This window comes from Amblyomma americanum, chromosome 1 (genome assembly GCF_052857255.1).
Source record: "Amblyomma americanum isolate KBUSLIRL-KWMA chromosome 1, ASM5285725v1, whole genome shotgun sequence".
Lineage (NCBI taxonomy): Eukaryota > Metazoa > Arthropoda > Arachnida > Ixodida > Ixodidae > Amblyomma > Amblyomma americanum.
In genome coordinates this window covers 149696250-149717528 of record NC_135497.1, presented here as the reverse complement: position 1 = coordinate 149717528, position 21279 = coordinate 149696250, and the positions used below count along the sequence as shown (strand labels likewise).

The following is a 21279-nucleotide window of genomic DNA, read 5'->3' as shown; positions in this document are numbered from 1 at the left end:
AATGCTGGCTCGCAACTGCGAGTTTTTAAGTCGCTGATGTAAGCAAAACAATCTGGTTTTATGACCTTGGAGGAGTCATTTCCATTATCCTCATTTCCATTTTTTTCCCGCACGCCCCACCTTGCTCTGGTGTTAGTGCGCTGCCAGGAAGTTGACTTGTATCGACAGAATACCAGCTCCTAACCACTAAAAGACCACTCTTACTGAAAACAAAACTCTTGTAAGGTAGAAAAGAGCAAGAACTAAAATCCAGGCATCGCCGCCACAGGCCAATCTCATAGAACAAGCGCAATAATGAAATGCCCAAAAACCACAGCTCATTGAGGCTGACAAACATGCATGAAGTTAACATGTTTGGATATTGAAGTATACATGTTTTGTTTTGAAACAACTAGTGCACTTTTATCACATGAGGAAATGGAAAAAAAAGACAGCCTCAGTGGTGGAAGGCAAAGAAAACCTGTACTTGGGGGCGCAACAGGTGGCCAGCTGAGTTTCGGTATGTTTTGGTGGTTTCATTTTTAACGTGCCTTGATTTACTAGTTCAGAGCAGTATAAGCTGTGGCTAGCTAATGCTGCATGAGACTCCACGTTGGCAATCCACCACTCGGTGTGTTTGCTTCGTCAACGTGCCAAGATGCTGGGCTGTATAACCAGCGCTATGAGGACTGTTATTGTAGAATTTAAATATCTCCATACGTACCAGTCTCTACTCATCAGTGCAACGGTGGCTCAGCGGTGACAACTGCCACACCAGTAGCTGGGCTTGCTGCTGACACTGCAAGCTCCTCGGCGCTCAAACTATGCTGCCAGACCTGCCGTCACAGCTGTCAGAAGCACTGAAGTGCATGCCACAGTTCTTTGCAAGAACTTCATTATCGAGATATGGAAACGGGTACAAACGTAAACGAAGCGATTTTAACGACGGCAAAAGAGACCTAGGAGCCTTGAACGTCCGGTCAGCTGTTGATTTAGTTTTGGCTACTGCAAGGCTGCATCACTTGCATCCAGTAATAACAGAGTCCAAGTTTACGTCACTTTTTGGGTAATTTCATTATCAGAAAATCCTGAGTTTGAATCAGAGCGGTGGGAAATATTTCTGAACTTTAAATCCAAATCTCTTAAAAATTAATGCACATTTCACCACTGGACAAGACACACCACAGCCATGAAATGCCTAACTATCAGATTTTGCTAAGAAAAAAACTTTCCCCTCAGTGTCCCTTTAAAGACCACAAACACCTAATTTTATTCGGCAACAAGTTAGCGCAACATAGGACAAACACGAAAGAGGCAGACAGGACGACGCACTCTCGTGTTCGTCCTGTATTGTGCTAACTTGTTACCAAAGAAAATGCACCAACTAGCCCCGCAATAAGTTTTACTTGAGCACCTAATTTTGGTTTCGTTTTTTTTTCTTTTAAATGATGCATTCAGGCATTAGAATACATTGTTCATCAGGCATTCGCCTACAACTACTAAATAATTTATAACTCAGTTTCTTCTTCATGCTGTTTCAGTTTCACCAACCGAACGATCACCGTTAAGTTATGCGAGACATGAATAAAACTGTAATACAACTGCTGATACATCATTTGTTGTCATTCCAGAGCTTGAAGCTGGCTGGCCTAAGCATTGTGTATTGAAGCTACGTATCAGCGGCTATAATGCAGTTTTTTTTTTTTTTTCAAATCATGACCTATTCACTCATAATACACCAGAGCAGCTGTTCAGTCAATGAAACTTAAACTGAAACAGCATGGTCCTGAAAGGAGCTGAATCAACTGCAAAATACATACCTGAGCTCAAGAATAACACTTTCCATGCTTGACAATGGCAACTCACAGAGTGACACCACAAACAAGAGATTCCTTAGGAAGGCCATCAGCTCCTTGCAATCAGACTCCTATAAAAAAAAAACCGCCAGAGCAGTTTGTAATGAGGGAACCAGCTGCTGTTTAATTTTCTTTATTTCTGGAGGTTTAGAAATGCAGATTTTCAATGGACAAAAAGTAATCGGAGTTTTCTGCCCTTTTAAAGGGACTATGCAATAAATTAATTGAGATTACGTAAAGCAGACGAGAGATAGGCATTCAATCACTCGTCACCCCAACGCAAGAATTTTTAAGCTAGCATCAACAACACCGAAGATATAGACGATTAAAAATTACGCTCCTCCTCTCCCCCCTCAACTCGTACACACGGGGCACCAGACAAAAATAAAGAAAACAGCTCTGGGACTGGGCCCCGCCCATGAATACATCAGCTGACGTTCCTTTTGCAACTTCCGGTTGTCGCTCCTAGCACCCCAGCAGCACCGTCAGCGGCGTGGCGGCATCTCTCCGGTCTCTCTTCGCCTTCCTGGATTGCGGCGCGCGTCGGGTTTCTTTGCTTGTCGTCTGTTGCAGATAGCAGTAATGGACCCGGACCTCGAGGTGCGACTGCTCGCTCTTACGGCCATGATGATGGGCATCGAGCCCTATGCATTCGTGCCGTACCGGTTGAACACCAGCGACGACATTAGCGACTCGGCGAGCCACTGCGAGTGGCTCCGGAACTCCCGACAGAAGGAGGCGGCAGAGGAAAATTGAAACCATATGCGCGAAGGCAATGCCCTGGCTCGCGCTTGCCCATGAGCGTCCCACCGCGGCACGAGCAGACGATTTTCACGGCTACTGGAAGTGTGCCCGTGACGTCGTGGCTGCCGTGGCTCCAGCGAATGAGAGCGTGTGGTGGCCTGGCGACGTCATGGGTACAGTGACGTCTTTTTTCCACGATTTTAGTTTCAAAATCGGTCATTACGAGCACACCAATCGGCCCGCGAATTTTAAAAAACACGGTTTTTAAAAATTCATAATAAATTGCAGGCTCAGTTCCGAAGACTCATACTTGGTGTGAATGCTTCTTAGCATCATTTCTAAGCATTGAAAACATTTACAAGCGACTTTTTATTCATTGCATAGTCCCTTTAAGGCTTTCAATAACCTGGATATACAGGGTGTCCCAGCTAACTTTAGCCAGGGTTTTAAAATATGCTGCGGCACTCAAATACGACGCTACCAAATGCATGTTGCTAGCTGTTGTAAGGAGCAACTCACACTATTTTTTGTATTGTGCTTAACTGCATAATTAAGATTAATTAACTAACTTCACAAGCAAATAAGATAGACGAAACAGTCCAATGAGAAAGTTGTAGATTGGTCCTCGAAATGTCCAACTCAACAGTTTCTAACTTTCCATCTGTTACATATCGGCTTTTTTTAGCTCACTGCAGATGCCCACAAAATACAAAAAAAAAACCACATGACATGTCCGCTTGTGCGTCGCGATTGCAGTGCTCTGAAACATTTCGTGGAGGAACGAACAGGACATTTAAGCTGGTGTGGTGCTGCTTAAAAAAATGACAGAGCAGCAACGCAGCAGCTGGCTGTGTGATATAGGCAAGCGGTATGCTTCCCTTGCGGATCTTGATAGCGACAAGCAGACACACTCCTCATTGCTTGTGCTTGCGTGAATCGCACGAACAGCGCCTGCGTCGCAGCCCTGTCACCTTTATAAGCGGCAGCACACCGGGCTAAATGATCTGTTCGTTCCTACACGGAACGTTTGAGAGCACTGCAATCGCGGTGCGCAAGTTGGCATGTCACGTGTTTTTTTTTTTTTGTATTTCGCGAGCATCTGCACTGAGCGAAAAAAAGCCGATATGTAATAGATGGGCAGTTAGAGGCTGTTCACTTGGACGTTTCACGGACTGTTCTAGAACTTTCTCATTGGACTTTTTCGCCTATCTTCGTTGCTTCCGAAGTCGCTGAATTATCTCGACTAATTATGCAATTAAGCACAATACAAAAAATAGTGTGAGTTGCTCCATACAACAGCCAGCAACATGCGTTTGTATCCGTCGTCTTAGAGTGCCGGGGCATATATTTAAACCCTGGCTAAAGTTAGCTGGGACACCCTGTATACTGTAGAAATGGCATTCCTACCAGGTGATATAATTTTAATTTGTTTTTGAAACGCCCAAATTAACAAATGTCCTTCTTAGTCCAGCCCAGTACCAGTAAAAGCTTGTTAATTCAACCCCTATTAATTTGGTAATATGGATCATTCGAACTGCCGGCTCGGTCCTGGCCAGCACCCATGTAGGTCTGGAATTGCATGTTCGCTAACAGGCATGGGCAGTATCGAAGATGCATGTATCTTCAATACCGTCTCTCAATACATTTTGCGTATCGGTATTAGGCATCGCTTGCGACAAATAGAAGTATCGGAGCATCGGTATCGAAAATACGTTTTTAGTATATCGTGTATTTTAACAATACTCAATACTCGAAAAAGTATTGAGCCGCAGATTTTGACAATGCTGTAAGTCAGACTTAGGACAACAGCACTCGCTCAGGCAGTAGTGCACTGAAAAAAAGGAAGAATTAGGAAAAGATGATACGAATGCTGCTGGCCCGGTCAGTTGTCTTTCTTTCTATGTTCGTTGTTTGGCAGACAGGTTGCATATCTGTTGCGCTTCTACATGCTTGATAACAGAAGGGACAGGGAGACAGCCTAACTGTGATGGTAGAAACAACACCCCTTCACAGCTATTTCAAGTTGTGGCAGTTGCCAACAGAAATGGTCGCTTTCATGCTCAAGAGTTAAAAGACCATTTGTTGTTCACTTTGTAAGCACAATAAAGGTCACGCACTCTTCCATACGCAGGTCAATGGGGTGGGCTGTTTCAGTTTCATCACACGAACGATCACTTTGACATGTTAGGAGTGTTTAGGCTATGTGAGACGTGAAAAAAACTGTAATACAACCAACTGTAATATCAACGCTACCAGAAGTAGTTCTCAAGAGGCGCTAGTGAAACTTGAATTTCTTGACTACACCTCGAGGATCTTCGAGTCAACGCGGCTATGCTTCAATCTTATCCACTGATAAAAAGGCGTTTTCATAAAATACAACATGGCAATGTGCTCGTGTGCTCGTGAAGAGAAGTTTTTTTTCCTTCGCTTTGCTTGAAGCATGGCCGCATTATGGGGCTCTTTCAAACTGGCAGTTTGAGGGCCATGCTGATATTTTACTACCGTTAAATAAAAAATAAAACAAAAACACAGATGTGCAAAAATGTGTTGTGCCTCAAAACCTTTTAAACCTTCTATTCTTTGTTTTCCTTCTAGCCTGTAATGAAGAATGTTCAACTAACTATAAAAGTTTTTCAAACATATCCTGGGGAAGTAAGTTTAGGCTTTCCCAGCCACACAGACCTTGCCCTTTTTAGCACAGGGCAAAAGAAACTGGCAAATACTGCAGTAACAAATGAAGATCATCAAAGAGTTAAAAGTTCATTCTTATGTATTCCAATTTAGTTAAGTGCTTAGAGACCAGTTCGCATGAAGAACATTAGCTTTAAAAAAAGATTTCACTAGCCAGCTCACGGAAGTGATTGTTTAAACGCCGCCATGGCTTCATTCCAATGCTAAAGTTTCAATGAAACCGGCTGCACTGACAGTGGAGCTTAAAGAAATTGGAGCCTAGAGAAATTCAAGCAGCCGTATTCATTTCAAGCACGGCGTGCTATATAAAATACAGTTGAACCTCAATATAATGAAGTAGTACTTTTCAGAAAAACTTCATTATATTGCGAGCTTCGTTTCATCTAGGTTTATGTCTTTCAGTGGAGCAAATGATATCGCACAGTCCTAAAACCTTCCCATTCCACTTTATTTTGCTCGTGTGCTTTCATGAAGATATTACAAGCGATATTAAAAGAAACACCACGCAGAAGGAGCAGGGAGAGTAGTTGGTAAAACTTCGTTACCTCGAGATCGCATATCATAAAATATCGATTTGGTCGAAATTTCCTGCAGAGCCGAGCCGCTCCCCATGGCACCGTGCATTTATATTACCCTTTAACTTGAAGTATTTTCTCAACAAATTGCAGAGATCTCAAAATCTTGACTGATGGATGGAAGTAAATGCCGCCACAGAAAAAGTATCATGAGCTACGCGCGTTACTGCACTGACTGTCACGAAGCGGGCGCCTTCACCAAATGAAACCACACTGTGTTATGGAAGTCAGTTAATGGTGTTAAGCAACCCTGCGACCCATCGTGTGCTCTCGCGGGCTGATGGGAACAGGATGTGGAAGCAGAAAGTGCCCGCAAAATAGTTGATGATCATGATGATTATGGATTTTTATGGCACAAGGGCGTCCATGGCCAAAGAGTGCCATGGCACAAGGTATTTTTCTACTTCTCAAGGTGGGGTCAAAGACCCATTTCCCAAACATTTCACCCAAAATAAGCCGAGCAGCAGACCAGGGGAAAGCTTATACCCATTGTATCACCAGTGGGTACCCGGCGGCACTCGGGATCGAACCCCGCACCTCCCGCATGCGAGGCGGATGCTCAACCACTTGGCCGTCGCTGCGGTCGCGAAATTGCGCAGATCGTTTAGCTTGCTTTGTGCACAATGTCATCGACCGTGTGTGCTGGACACGATTTACCACTGACTGCGTCCCCACTTCACATGGCCGTGCCGACCGGGCATGATGGTGTGATTTGGTTTAAGGAGGTTTAACGTCCTAAAGCGACATCGGCTAAGAGGGACACTGTAGTGGAGGGCTCCAGAAATTTCGACCAACTGTGATTTTTAAACGTGCACTGATGTCGCACCGTACCATCGCACTCAGTATTGAGTTACACCGTGCGAGTGCTCAGGCAGGCATTAGTGCAGTGTAGTTCATACTGAGCGCGATAGTACATGGGCGCCTTGCGTTTCGCTTATATCGAAACGCAGCCGCTGTGTCCTCGGGATCAGCACTTGAGCGCCTTAACCACTGAGCCACCGCGGCGGGGTGAGATGGGTGTGAGTTATCAAACATTGTTCACAAGCAAGAAATCTTTGTTGTACAAGCTTTGCACAAGGCAACCCACTTCATGGTGTGGTCATAAAGTCAGATATTTTTGCCTGACATTTGCTCAAGAGCATCAGCGTTATGTGGCATTACTGCTGCTTGGTCATTGATAACAGTAGCAACATTAATGCCTCTACATGCAAAAATTTTTTAGCTTAACAAAGTGGTGGAATTTGCCAAAATTGTTTTTTTTTTTGCTCGCGAAAACTTCATGGTACCGAAACTGCAGCACGAAATTACTTTGTTAAACAGAGGGGAAAAATACATGCATTCCAGCGGAAGTAAGAAACTGAAACGAAAAAGTCCGCTGCATCGTGAGCTTTGATTTATCGAGCTTTTTATATCGTGGTTCAACTGTACACTCAAAATTCCAGAAACCACAGAGAAATTTCTTAACCTTGCAAATCATATTACCAGCTTTAATAATAATGACGATTTCAGTGGTGTATCGAAGTATCGGCGATGCAGTATCGAGCACGTGTATTGGAAATCGATTTTCATTCAGTACCTTGTATCAGTATTGGAAATGCAATTTTTGAGGATATCAGGTATTGGTATCAAAGATACTTTCTTTTAACTATCATGTCCAGCCCTGCTTTCTAATTCAAATGCTATGGGTCATGCTCCAGTAAATTCGAATGGGCTCCCGGAGGAAGTCCACGTCCAGATCTGACTGGAATGGCAAGAGATCATCAAAATAGCCTTGCTCGAAACCTAAATCCCATGCTGCAGAGTCGCTTGCGTACCTCTGACATGCGCGCAATGGCAGGCATTGCAACAAACAGATGGCTCCGTCCCTGAGAACATATGTTAGAAAGGGCTTATAAAAAGAAACATGAAAATAGCCCAACCTCTTAGTTTTGGTTTCGCTTTACTGAGCTTTGCTCGATCAGTTTTATTTCCCCTTCTTTTCTCGGCACTTCGGCACCGATGGTCATTTCCTTTGCTTCCACCTGCAAGGTTCCGTTCTTCCAGCGCGCCGAAACTGCACGGTGTCACGTGCCATGCACTGTTTGTGTAGTGAAGCCTACTCGCACGCGATGGTGCCGCTTGTGATGGGTGTGACGTGGTAGCGGTAGAGCTCCACCATGTCGCAACATGAAGGATGCGGGAGGCCCTTATGATTTTGGAGCAGTTCAGCTTTGATGCTACTAACAGTATGCACGCAGTACAGCATTGATGGAAACGTGAAAAACAGGCACTGCAGTGCCATTCTCATCTTAAAACTGGGCAAGCCCTGCCGAGTCTTTCACCAAATAAATTTACTGGGATGCAAGCTGTTCTTGACATTTTTTGTGGGAGTGATTAAGTAATTCGAACTTTCGGATAATTTGGAAAATATTTTTTCCAGTCCTTTGAAGTTCGAATTAACAAGCTTATACCAACATGAACTGTAACATGAACTGGGACCCATTATTATAATTTTCTTTTCTCTAGCCCCAACAGTGTTTGTCTGTCTTGGAATGTGAGCAGCACATCATCAGGAAGAGGCCATTTGTTGCAAAACTACAGCAACCGCAGGGTGGCTTTGTGGTTTGCGCACCTGCCTCGCATGCAGGAGGTGCGGGGTTCCATCCCCGGTGCCGCCAGGTACCCACTGGTGATACAAGGGGTACAAGCTTTCTCCTGCCCTGTTGCTTGGCTTCTCTGGGGAGAAATGTTAGGAAAATGGACCTATGACCCCACCAACCATGTGTAAAGAAAAATACTTTGTGCCATGAGCTCTTTGGCCAAAGCTGCCCTTGTGCCATAAAACACATCACCACCATCATCACCATCACAGTCCTTCCACTTTAACACCAGGTGAAGAATTAGACTTACTCAAGCAAAAAAAAAAAAAAAGCAGCACAACAAGGGTTAGACACAAATGTTTGTAGTGTTTCAGCTAGCACTTAAAAAATTATAGAGATAGGGTGTCTGAAGTAGAAAGAAAGTCTTTTCAAGGACTTCAACCTCGGCGAATGTCAGTTACTTAAAAAGTCATACTAATTAGCTACCTCATAACTAACATTTACCAATCAAATTTATAATTAAAGCACAGTCTGGTGATTAGTTCCAATGGCAAGGACACAGCTAAGAAAAATGCATGGGCTTAAATGCTTTAATGTAAATACTTCAGCCAAAGCAACCGCACAATGTGATACAATAAGGCTGCATTAGGAGCGTGCACATTTAGACTTTGCCTATGCATAAAGCCAGACGCATTCCACATCAACAGACACCCTGCAAAGTGGTGCCACCATACGCTTGCTCAGTTATTGTCCTGCATTTCAAGAGTGCAGACTTACAGCGATGTCTACTCATCCAGTCCAAGAGAATGTGGAAGACGTGCCAGCAGCCTGGCACACTCAGTGAGCAAAGCAACAGAGTCTTTGGCGCCAGCGATTGAGAGAAGAATGATTTCAGCAGTTCCCAATGCATACTTGGCAAATCACACTGTGTGAATGAAATAAATTTTCTAGCGCGCTAGCACTTATAAGTGCAACCTACTTATAATGATATTGAGAAAACCAGAAAATCCGATTGTTATAACCGATTATCGTTATATCTAGACTGGCAAAAAAAAAAAGCAAAAATAACACAGCCATGTATTCCCCCATGCACGTAGGCATTACCCCATGCATGTAGCCACCGCCACCGGTGCTCCTGTCAAGGGTGCACAGCGTCTTGGCGCTCTGCCAAGTTCGCCGAGCGAGTCATCCCCACCCCCTCTGGAGCTCCCCTCAAAAGTCAAAAGATAAAAAACACGTAATATGTTATCGGCGCACAGCATATTGCGGCGCTGTCAAGGGCTACGCAGCAGACAGGGTGAAATGAGGGAACTGATTTTTGTTGTGCCGATTTTTTTGTACTGATTTTTATTGTCAGCCACAGTGGAAGTCGGTTATTTAAAAAAGTAATGCTAATCATTACTCAATAATCATTAACTTTTAAATTGACACAGTCTGGTCGTTAGTGGCTATGGTGAGTGCATAGCCATGCAGATGATGCCATATCAGGTTTTGAAACAAAGAAAAACTGTCATTCTCTAAAGATCCCTATTGCGAGTTAATCTGGTGCTTTTTTCCGCATCAAAACGAAAATCGCTACAGCACCTGTTAATGCACTTCCTTTTGCTTTGTTGCTTGGTGCAAGGAAAATGATAGCCATTTCCAAATACGTGGCCATTATATTTGAGAGCGATGAAGCAAGAGAGAGTGCAAGCCTTGGTGCAACAAAGCAAGCAGTCCAAATTTGGCACCATAATCAGTGCAACATGTCACCAGCAGACATTGCACTTGTGCTGGGCATTCCGAGCACCACATGCGTTTAGTTTCAGTTTTGTGTAAAAAAAAAAAAAGCATCCTTAGTTCTGCAGGAATTTAGGAATAACTTTTCTTCATTTCAAACCTTGATATAGCATCTTCTTTTCTGTTACTATGAACTCGCCATAGGTACTAATGTTAAACCTCGATGTAATGAACTTCAATGTAACAAAATCCTTGATGTAGCGAAGTATTCCAGTTTTCATAACTTTGCGTCCATAGAACACTATGTATTTTTAGATTCAATATAACAAAGTAGATTTTGCTCTACTTCCAATGTAACGAAATTTCATTGCTGGCTGGAAACGAACCTGAGAAAAAAGTGTATCGCGGGAGTGAGTGGTTGAGTGGAGCAGAGTGCGTACATAATATGGGTGCCGCCTGGCTTTCATATACAGAGCGCATAGGTAGATGCAATAATATGACGATGATCATAGTGGTGAACGCGCTGGAGGCCATGCCATCTGGGGCTGTACAGGCGAGGCTGGCACGAGCGTCTGTGCATCCTTGGCAGCCTGCCAGGCCAGCCTGCGGCTTTCGCTAGCTCACCCAAAACCGGCGCCGAATGCTACAGGCAGCATCTCGCATTTATTGTGTTTACAGATGCACAAAGCTTGGCAAAAGAACTGAAAGGGTAAGTGCCACTGGCACACCTATTAGCTGTGAAGCCCATCATGCGCTTCACTCTTGACAACCTCTTCTCGGTCAAAAGATTCGCGTATGTGCAAAAAGGCACACACTCGGGCTTACGGCAGAAAACATTAGGAGCGGTGTAGGCTTGATTTCATTTCACTGGTTGGTGATTGGAGGACACGCTTCTTGCGCTCGCTGACATGGAGAAAGAAGGAAAGTAAGGGAAGAGGCAAGAGTGGGTTGGTGGGGGGGCATACAGTTTGGTTCCGCCGCGCGGCCGCTGCCGCTGGCCACGAGGTCCTAGCGGTGGCAGTGGCAAAATGTGTCGTGTCAGCGGTGTGCTCAGGGCACTTACAGGAAGATGATGATGACAACAAAACTAAAACTCAAGATGGGTGCGTTGTCCCTGATTACCGTGAAGTGGCTGACATGATAGATGTGCTAAGGTGGCTCGGGAGCTCGTAACATACCCAAGACACATGAAATGCCGTTGCTGCTGTCAATGAAAGGGCACAAATAGAGGACAACTTTAATTGCAAATAAAGGTTTTTCCCATGAGTTATCCACATGTTTTTAGCGGATTCTTAGAATGCTAGGAGATGAATTTTGATGTAGCGAAATTTACTGTCGATTTTACCAACTTCGTTAAATCAAGGTTTAACTGTAACCATCAGACTATGTGCATAAAAAGGTTAATTAGTAAATCTTAGGTAACAAGCTAATTAGCATTATACTTCAAGTAACTAATGCTCGCCGTGGCTGAGAGTGTGCTCCTGAAAACTTTTTATTTCTATTTCAACCACCCTATATTAAGGAATTTTTAAAGTGCTTGATGAAACATCCAGGATGTCCTACACAAGTTGAGCTTGGCTCACACCACCAACATTGTGCCAGCTTGCACAAAATACCCATTGCCCAAAATGCACAACACCAATGAAAAGCGCAATACAAAGAAGGAGCCGATGAGCACATTTTACAGTACTACAGGGAATTTCTCTGTCACAGAGGTCATGTCTGCGATGCTTTTAGGACAAAGTTCAGAAAAAAAAAGAGGACTCAAAGGACCAGCACAAGAAATACGTTCAAGAAAGAGAAATTAAAAAAACATGCAGTCAACATAGTCACCCTATTTAGCGAACTGCAAGCAAGTAAAAGGCAGCAAAAATCAAAACGTACGCAAGAAAATGCTGCCAGAATTCCTGATGCATACACTGGTCCCACAGCACTTGTCAATGTGTCCTTTGCTTCCTGACTGAAGGCATCTGTGGAAGAGAAAAACTTTTTAGTTTCTTTACAATAACGAATACCTACTGCAAACATAGGCATTGAATAGGCATTTTTCAATTCAGATATATATGGGTTTACATGTTTTACTTCTGTTAGTTTTGACTTGGTTACTATTTGATTTGTTTGCTGCATTTTAGTTTGCTAGTCTTAGCATGCTGTTAAAGATACTGCAGCGCCCATTTAAATTATATTGTTAGTCCACCAGTGCAAATTATACATTTAGTCATGCTACATCACTGGTTCTTAGACTTAAAAACATCTGAGAAAATGGGAAAAATCCCTCACAAATAAACACCTTGCACAGCAACCCATGCTTTGCTATAAATCTGTCAGAGGTTAAATGTTGAGACAAAGAGCGACCTGAAAATAAGTGACGTATTGATGTCTGCCTTGTTCTGTTAGCACTAAGCCAACCACACAATCCATGCCGCACCTACTGAACAAGAACGTCACAGTGTTAACAAGAACATATGGAGCAAGTTTGCACCTTGCGAACAAAAAAAACAATGCCTGTAACATACTTACTTGCATAACGAACACGCTTCTGTTCCCCCTGAGAAATCTCCGAAAATTTGGTGGTGTGTTTATTATGCGAGATAAAATATTCCGAAAATTTGAAATAAAAATGGGTGAAAATGTAGGCTGGTGGAATAAATACTTCATTCAGTGCGACTCGCCTTTAACATAAAACAAAACGCACTCTTCATCATGGTTTTCGCTCTACAGAGCATAGTCAACAGCTTTTATCTCAAGCTCACATCTACAACTCATGTAGCGGCCCATACTGCTGTCTAAAGGGAGAGAACCTAAACTTCGCTCCAGGATAACTCACGGCATGCAACACGAAGCCCAACCACAACGAGTTTCTACTATCCTTAACAAGGCAGATCAAAGGAAGAAACCCTTCGATAGTAGGCGTAGTTTCTTTTGGTTATTGGATTCCTCGCGGAACATTTTTATTGCCTGTTCGTCCTGTAGGAAAGTGATATATAACAGTTTTGACATCCGACAGATGGCGCTTATATCATTTCATAGTTGTTTCGGTGTTCATAAAAGGGAGCCTGCGAGCACTCAGTACCATCAACAGCAGACTGCGGACCAAAAGATAGGGCACGTTCATTACGTGCATAAAAAACAAAATTGCACTTCTCCAGACTTAAAGCATGGGGTGCAGTCATTAGGCAAGCACGTCCATTACATGAATAATTATGGTATGACCTCGTCAGTTATAATGTATATTTGTCTTTTACAAAATTGTTAAAAAATACATCACCCCTGCAGCATATGTGGCATTGTACTTCCAAGCAGCCAGCTTTTCAACAAGTGTGAAACGATAGGCACGCTCTGAGCAGCCTCCAAAGTGGCTGATTTGTCTAAACCAGATTTCTGCTCCCAGCACCCAAACAGCTCCTAAATCTCTCATGCTTTTCCATAAGATTTCTTGTAATTTTGATTTAAATACGCATTCTGTCTTGCATGTATTCAACTAAATATACGCGATAAATGATGTGATTGGCCGAAGTCACTTTGAAGGAGCTTTTGGAGCAGCCAAAAGTGCCTTTTGACGCGGAAAAGTGAGCTACTGTATATACACGAGTATATACAGTAGTTAATTAGTAAACTTATTAATTACTGGCTTCAGGAATAAAGTGTCAATTCAGAAGTAGTAGGTCATCTTGAAAAATGGCTGGCTAGAATGTTTGCACTGAGGTACCGTGTGCTTGAAGTAGCTTTTTCACTGACCTTAAACGACAACTTGAAGAATAACAAAGCTTCCACCACATGGTGCAACTTCAGCGTCCCAAGACGTGTCTCAGAGAACAAAATCTGCTTTTCTCAGGAGCATTTTTCCCGATGGGGCTTTGTGTGTGCACTGGTCGAGAGATATGAGCCAGTAGATGTCACATGGTAGCTGCTAGAGAATGGCAGTGCAACGACGATCACACAGGATAGACAACACATTATACATAGTAGCTTTCTTCTTTTAAGACCAGTAAATATATCTGCATAAATGGTACCTTAGCACAAACATTTTAGCCAGTTGTTTTTTAAGACGATCTACAACTTCTCGATTGACACTTTATTCCTGAAGCCAATAATTAAAAATTTATCTAATTAGTCTCTATAAGATAACTTTGGAGAACGAAAAGAATACTGCAGACTAAGCCAGGCGACAGCCCTCAGTTGGTTTCACTGGGCTAGGATACTCAGTCTTTTTTAAAAGCTTGGTTGCCTTTAGTTGGGACACGTGCTATGCGGTAAGCACTTCTCATGTGACCAAGGTGGTAGTTCGTCAAAAGGTAAGCAATGCGCATTCTACACCCTTTCACTGTTTGCATATGAGCAAAGAAGATATAGCAGAGAGGGCTCCTGAGTTCAAGAGAGCATAGATCTGCTGTGAAGCGAAGTCATACCATGACTCTTTACCCTTTACAATGAGCCCTGAAGCAACACTATATGAGAAGAGTATTTCAGAGAGCAATCACTAAAGTACTAACAACACTTGCTTAGGTACAAAACAGGCCATAGAATGATGCTCCACTAACAAAAATAGCTTCCAACTTACCTGTGAGGGGAACAAGAGCAGAAAAGGCAGGCTTTACTTTGCAATGAGTAAAAGTATGCCCAAACAGCCGGCAGAAGCTGAGTAGGAGCTCAGACAGAGTATGCACAGCCGCCCTGCTAGATGGCTCCATACGAATGGCAATGCCTGTCAGAAAAGGAAGGCTGAAAGCAATGCTAAGAATTAGTAAGAAATAACGAAAGCTGCATAAAATAACTAGGAGACTGGTTTTATCGGAGGCCAGGAGACGCTCGTCACTCTCTGCTCCTGCAGGAAGCAGTGGTTTTCGACTGTGGGGCCAAGTTTACAGTGCCTCTGCGTTCACTGTAACCGAGTTGTGCAGCCACAGGAGTTCATTGTATCCGAGACGTAACGCCATTGCCCTAATATAAATTTTGACGGCAGCACTGTCCTCGTTCATTAAAACTGCAGACATCATAATTGGGCTCAACTGTATAAGAGGGTTCTCACACAGCTTCTGCCCACACCGTTCCACGTGACATTCGCGGCACTACAAGACGTACTATGTCTGTCGCTATGGACGATGGTGGAGCTAGCGAACACTCTCAAGGATAGGGTACACGCAACACAAATACCGCTGAAAGCAGAGATTGGACAGCTGCCACCAGAGCTCAGTTGGTAGAGCACTTTACTCAAAATTCAGAGGTCGTGGAATTGGATCCCACTGGTGGCGTATGGTTGTATTTTCTTCTACTTTCTAATCAATTATCTTTCAGCCATAAAATAATTGCACTTAATTTCCGATTGATTAACGCCCCAAACGAAAGAAAAAACAAATATTCCCCTAAGCTTTCCTTGGTTTTGGTCACTGCCGGCTTTCTTGATATGACACTCAAATAAAGACTGTGTAATGATCATCACTGCCTTCTCACGTGGTTTCTACCATGAGCCACAACTGCTGTGGGGCTGAACAAATGAATTCTCAAAACCCCACAGCAGCCGATGCGTTACCATATTTTTGCGGTGGCAGACGGGAAAGCTGCAGAAAGCATCCTCGTCAACCATCGCAAGGTGGCTTTTGGATGCATGGAAGTGGGTCCAAGTCGACATTGTGGCCAAGTCATTTAAGAAGTGTTCCATTACAAACCACTTCAACGGAACGAAAGACGGCCTGCTGTGGGATACTGAAAGTAGCTGCTCAAGCGGTGCGATGGACTCGAGTAGCAGTGAGAGTGAGTGAGTATCAGACACAAGCGGTGGGTTCACAGTCTGCACCCATTTTTTTTTTTTTTAACGTTTGCCAAATGAAACGTTATTTCTTGTGCCTGTCTTGTCCCGATACTGCCATGAAAAGAAGGGGGGGGAGGGGGGGGGGTAATTTTAGATTTTTCGAATCTAAACACCCCCCCCCTTTGGGCGTTGTGACCACGAAAAAAAAGGAGGGATGCTGAGAATCGAGAGTAAATACGGTATTTACTTTATGCCCTTTTGCACCGACAGTCATCAAAAAAAAATTTTCCCACCACTCACCTAATGGCAACTAAGCAACACGTAGAGAACACAGGCACAAGCAATCAAATTGTTGGCAGTCATCCTGCAGTATTTTTTTACAAGAATAAATGGCATCCCTTAGAACCTTATTATAACTCAACACAATATCGATGATGTTTTTTACACCTGGTCAAGACAACTACACACCTTGACCCACCCACATTTTCAGGGTAGCAATGGTTTTCAGAATGAAGCTTATGGCGAGCACCAACTTGACCGAGTGTGGAATTTAAGCCGTGTGCTGACTATGCAAAAAGTACACATTTAAAAATCATACAACCACAACAGAAAAAATTCATCGCATACAATTATGTTCCTAATAATACCTTCCACTTCAAGATATATGCACAAAACAATATGCACAAAACAAACGGTCTTCAAAACACAGAGGCACCTGCACATAACCTAATGGACCTTTGACATGACAATTCATACAGGCAGCTAACATAAAACCAGAGCATGTTGAAATGAAAAATGTAGCAGGCTCCCTTTAAGAAAAAGTAGAAAGAATTAAAATTTGTTCATTTTATTAGAAATGCCCTCCAAAAGGCTGTGTAAGCACGGAAGATGTGTACAAATATCTGTTGAATGAAAGTATGCATAATTTATAAAATTAACATGCAGTGAGAAGATAACTGCCAAGAGAGAATTCACTGCAGTAAGCACGAAGAGAGCTGAACAGTGAGGGCATGGATGACGCTCATGTCACTTCACTTCAAAATAACATAAACCTGCTTTTTTCTTTCCTTCTGCCGTCCTTTTCTCTCCACTGCAACAAATTTCATTTGTCTTCATTTCTGTTTTTTGCTTTCCCTCCGGATCAAAGCGCACCAGAGGTGTCCAGCTAACTAGCTGCACAGTACAGACCCAGAAATCACATTACTATCACCTTTTTATTTCTTACTGTCTCTTATCTCGCTCCTTCCGTAGCACAGCTGTAACCAATTCTACAATCAAGCGCAGCACACCTCTCTTCATCCGCTGCAGGCGACATGCATGCAGCCCTGATATCTGACCACATTACATCACTGCACTACAAGAACATATGCTGTGATGCCAGTTCAGTTTAAAAACAAACATTCTCACAATGTTCATCTTAGCAGAGAATTAATTTCGACGGGTGTCTACTGTATATACTTATGTACACACAAGAAAGCACCTAAAGTCACTCAACAGATTAATGAATAAAGAAGAAGCCTAGTCCTTGAGCACTTTGATATGAGCACATATGCACAAAAAAAGAGAGGAGGACTCACAATTTGCTGAGAAGCCAGTCAAAAGCAGGCCAAGTCTTATACCATTCCTGTCCAATATGCTCATCAAATGCAGCTATTAGAGCAGGCATGTCTAAGCCATAATTTGAGATCTTCAATGGATCAAGAAGAGGGCTTTGTGGCCGAGGCACCCGATCATCTGAATCACCAAAAGAATGGAAGCTGTAGTTTTGCAGTAGCTTACTGTGAGCTGTGCACATAGTACAGTGGCACTTGCTAATTCCCCATGCACTGAAACAATGCATTATGAACCTGCAGCACAATACTTCAACATTTACCTGATATTCATCTGCTCAACTCTAAAATCATGGTACACTACTTGTGCATATTTTTATGTTCACAAATTAATAACAATCACTGTTTTCCTATCCTACAAAAGTGGTTCGGAAGCAAGGGCCCCAGATGTTTTGGCTAGGACAGCCTTGTTTAAACAAACCTTTCTTCTCATGCAAACCCTTTCTTCCCTCATTAGATTCAACTCTCAGGGTGCTCTCAAGAGTGCCATTCTAACATGAATATGTACTCCATGATTAATACCAAGCTATACAAAGAAGGCCGCAGCTTGCAAAAGAGCACAAGAAGAAGAAAAGAGACATAAGGCAGCTGATGGCCCCAGTACTGAAAACTGTTCTCCATTCTCAAAAGCAGCCACTGCAATGAAACAAGTAAAGATTTGTTGTGTTGCATTCTGTAGCACATAATCAACTAGGGTTATCATGTGCCAAATGAGAGGTTTAACATGCTTGCTTTTTGGATATTTTTATTTATTTATTTATTTACAAATACTGCAGGCCCTATTCGGGCCCAAGCAGGAGTGGGTACATAAAACAACTTAAATTACCATTGCCAATTAGCAATTAAGAACACAACAAAACATGTACATACATCATTGTAACACTATTTTAACATATTTTAAGATATAGCTTCTTTAGGAGCACTGCTTCTCTTAATAAACTAAAAACAGAGGAAATTTCGACAAATGCTCCTAGGAGCAAGCTATGGTGGAAAGGGTTCAGTTCATTGTAAAACTGTGTAAAATGTTTTTTTTCTCCATTTCTCGAGTTTTATATACGAGAGTAAAATGTTTATTGTGGGCTAACCTCCACGTCCTTCACGCATCGGTTTACCTAGTTACATGAGAATGAAGTTGTGTGTCAGATGTGTACGTCCGATGCAAAGGCAACATAAAATCACTTCATTAAAGAGTTCTCGCTGTCAACTTGGTTTCCAGTCAGCTGCGATTGGCTTAACCAGGTGAAGTTTGCTCTTTACTTCGGTGTCCCATGAAGCCTGCCATTTACCTACCGGTTTACCATGTACAATTTTCATTTCATGCCTATAAGGTATGCTTCCTTATTTTATCATTACAGGCATGTGCGGCACATGTATCAGTCAAAATAAAAGAATACGCACCTTCTAATTGCTATGAGTCATGCATCCTACGCAAAGGAACTCTTGGTACAGTGTTCAAGCTTTACACTGGTAGCATACACTATATAGCTTAGTTATAAAGGCGCTACCTGAAGGAAGATAACTGCAAAAAGGAAAAGAGCACCTTTATAATACTAAACGCTATATTTTGTAATGCCCTCCCACTGAATATACTGCATTGCATGAAACAGTAACAAGTGCTTGATTGAAAAGCTACAGCTAGGTGTCGGGTCTCAATCAACAGGAAATGAAATGAAAGGAAATGCTAATCTCGTAACCAGGCAAGCCTCAGGGAAATCCATAATATAACTCTCCTGGCCGCCTGTGGCGCCGCCAAGCATCGGTTTTCTTTGCTTCTAACATTCAGATTGTCTGTCTTCCTTGTGTGATAAAAGTGCACTATCGGTTTTAAAACAAAACTTATTTCAATATTGAACCGTGCAACCTTCCTTTGTCAGCCTCAGAGATTCGCGGCTCCTTGTAGGAAGGAAAAATCCTCCAAGGTGGCATCCCTTGTCCAATGACGTCTTCACGCTTGTACTTGCGAGATTGGCCTGTGGCGGCGATACCTGTATTTTGGTTCTTCCGACGCATCTGGGCTGGAATTTGCGGATGATCATAGCACTACAGACTCGGAAGATGACTTCGATGCGTCGAACTTTAATACGGACGACAAAAGTGCAGCAAACCGAACAAGAACATCGACAGGCATCCGCCAGTGAGTTTTGCTTTCTTATCGGACTGTGTAATCGCGTCATAAGGATTTCCGGCGCGTTCTAAAGGTCACAGTTCTTATCTGCGGGGTGTCAACGTCGTTCGGACGGGACCATTTGCTGGTGGCCACGCAGAGAGTGGAGTTTTGTCCACGAAGACCGCCGGGAGTGGACCTTGGAATTGCGCTCCGGAGTGCTGCGCGGCGGTTCGCAAGAGCCGTCGATTTCTTCCTGTTGTTTTTCACAGCCGAAATCATCAGGGAGATATGCAAGAACACAAATAAGTATACGTGGATGCATATTTTCGACAAGCCCACGTACAGCGAGAGAGATGGATCGTGGAAGAAAGTTACTGAAGAGGAGATGCTAAAAATAATAGGACTTCTCGTATACATGGGAATTGTGCAAGTCCCACGTTTGCATTGTTATTGGAGCATACGCAGATTATTCTCAGGTCTTCTTCCGCCTACAGTGATGTCAAGGAAACGGTTCAAGGCGTTGCTTGCCTTCCTGAGTGTGTCTGATCCAGAGAAGACGACCGTCGCATCCCATGATAAGCTTCACCGCATATGCTCTCTGCTTCAGCACGTCAGCGATTCTTCCGCGCTATTTTTTCAATCGCGTCGGAACCTCTCCGTCGATGAGAGGATGGTGAAATCAAAAGGTCGGTTCGGAATTCGCCAGTACATGAGGGATAAAGTGATCAAATGGGGTTACAAATTATGGGTTTTGGCAGATTCAGAAACAGGGTACACTGTTCAGTTCAGCGTCTATACTGGAAAGTGCGAAGAACCTAGCGTGCGAGGTTTGGCATTCGATGTTGTGACCCGGCTGTGCGAAAATTATCTAGATCAGGGTTACATAATTTTTTTGGACAATTTCTACACTTCCACATCTTTGTTCATTTACTGGAGCGCAAGACACTTGGGTGTGGGACAACGCGGAAAGATTGGCGTGGCTTTCCAAGTGAACTCAAAGACACACAGTGGGAAAAGAAGGCAAAAAGAAGGGATGTTCGATGGCTGAGGGAGCAGGATGTTTTGTACCTGCAATGGAAAGACCGCCGAGTTGTGAATATGATGTCTACCTCGCACACAGCGAATAAATTCGTCCTTGCAAAGCGAAGAAAGTCGGGAATGCGTGGACAGAAGTGTCCGTGAAGAAGCCGGTGCTGATCAAGAACTACAATGTGGGCATGCTTGGAGTGGACAAATCCGACCAGCTTATCGGATCCTACAATGTTCTTATGAAGTCAGTGCGTTGGTGGAAGACACTGTTCTTCCACTGTATTGATATAGCTTTATAATGTTTGACGAGCATCGTCGGCAGCATCCAGAAGTCCCAGAATTATCGAGAAGTTTGCACTTCAACCAGTTTGCCTTCAGGCTAGAACTAATCGACCAACTGCTGGGATATGATGAGCCACATCTTGCGGACCCCCCAGTCGCGCCCGTTGTTCCCTCTCGGAGTGCACCTCAAGTTCAACAGCATCAACCACAAAAAATGGAAAGATATAGAAACTGTAAACTATGCTATGATAAAAGGCAAGTTGAGCAGAAAACAAACGTTTTCTGTGAAACATGTGCAGCTAACCTTTGTTTCACTTCATCTAGAAACTGCTTCGCACGGTGGCACGATAGACGCTAGG

General features: G+C 43.3%; 1 protein-coding gene across 4 annotated transcripts in view; it reads right to left on the bottom strand.

The window, feature by feature from the left end:
* LOC144113912 (RAB11-binding protein RELCH homolog) overlaps positions 1-21279 on the bottom strand; it is a 122076-nt gene that overhangs the window by 32639 nt on the left and 68158 nt on the right. For all 4 annotated transcript variants that reach the window (XR_013310910.1, XR_013310911.1, XM_077647298.1 and 1 more), the window contains exons 14-17: positions 17470-17626; positions 14705-14865; positions 12028-12113; positions 1800-1906 (exon numbers count right to left, since the gene is read on the bottom strand). Coding sequence is in view for 2 of the 4 variants with exons in the window: in XM_077647298.1 (XP_077503424.1) it covers positions 1800-1906; positions 12028-12113; positions 14705-14865; positions 17470-17626 (511 nt within the window). In the remaining 2 variants the exon portion in view is untranslated. The remainder of the gene's footprint in view (positions 1-1799; positions 1907-12027; positions 12114-14704; positions 14866-17469; positions 17627-21279) is intronic.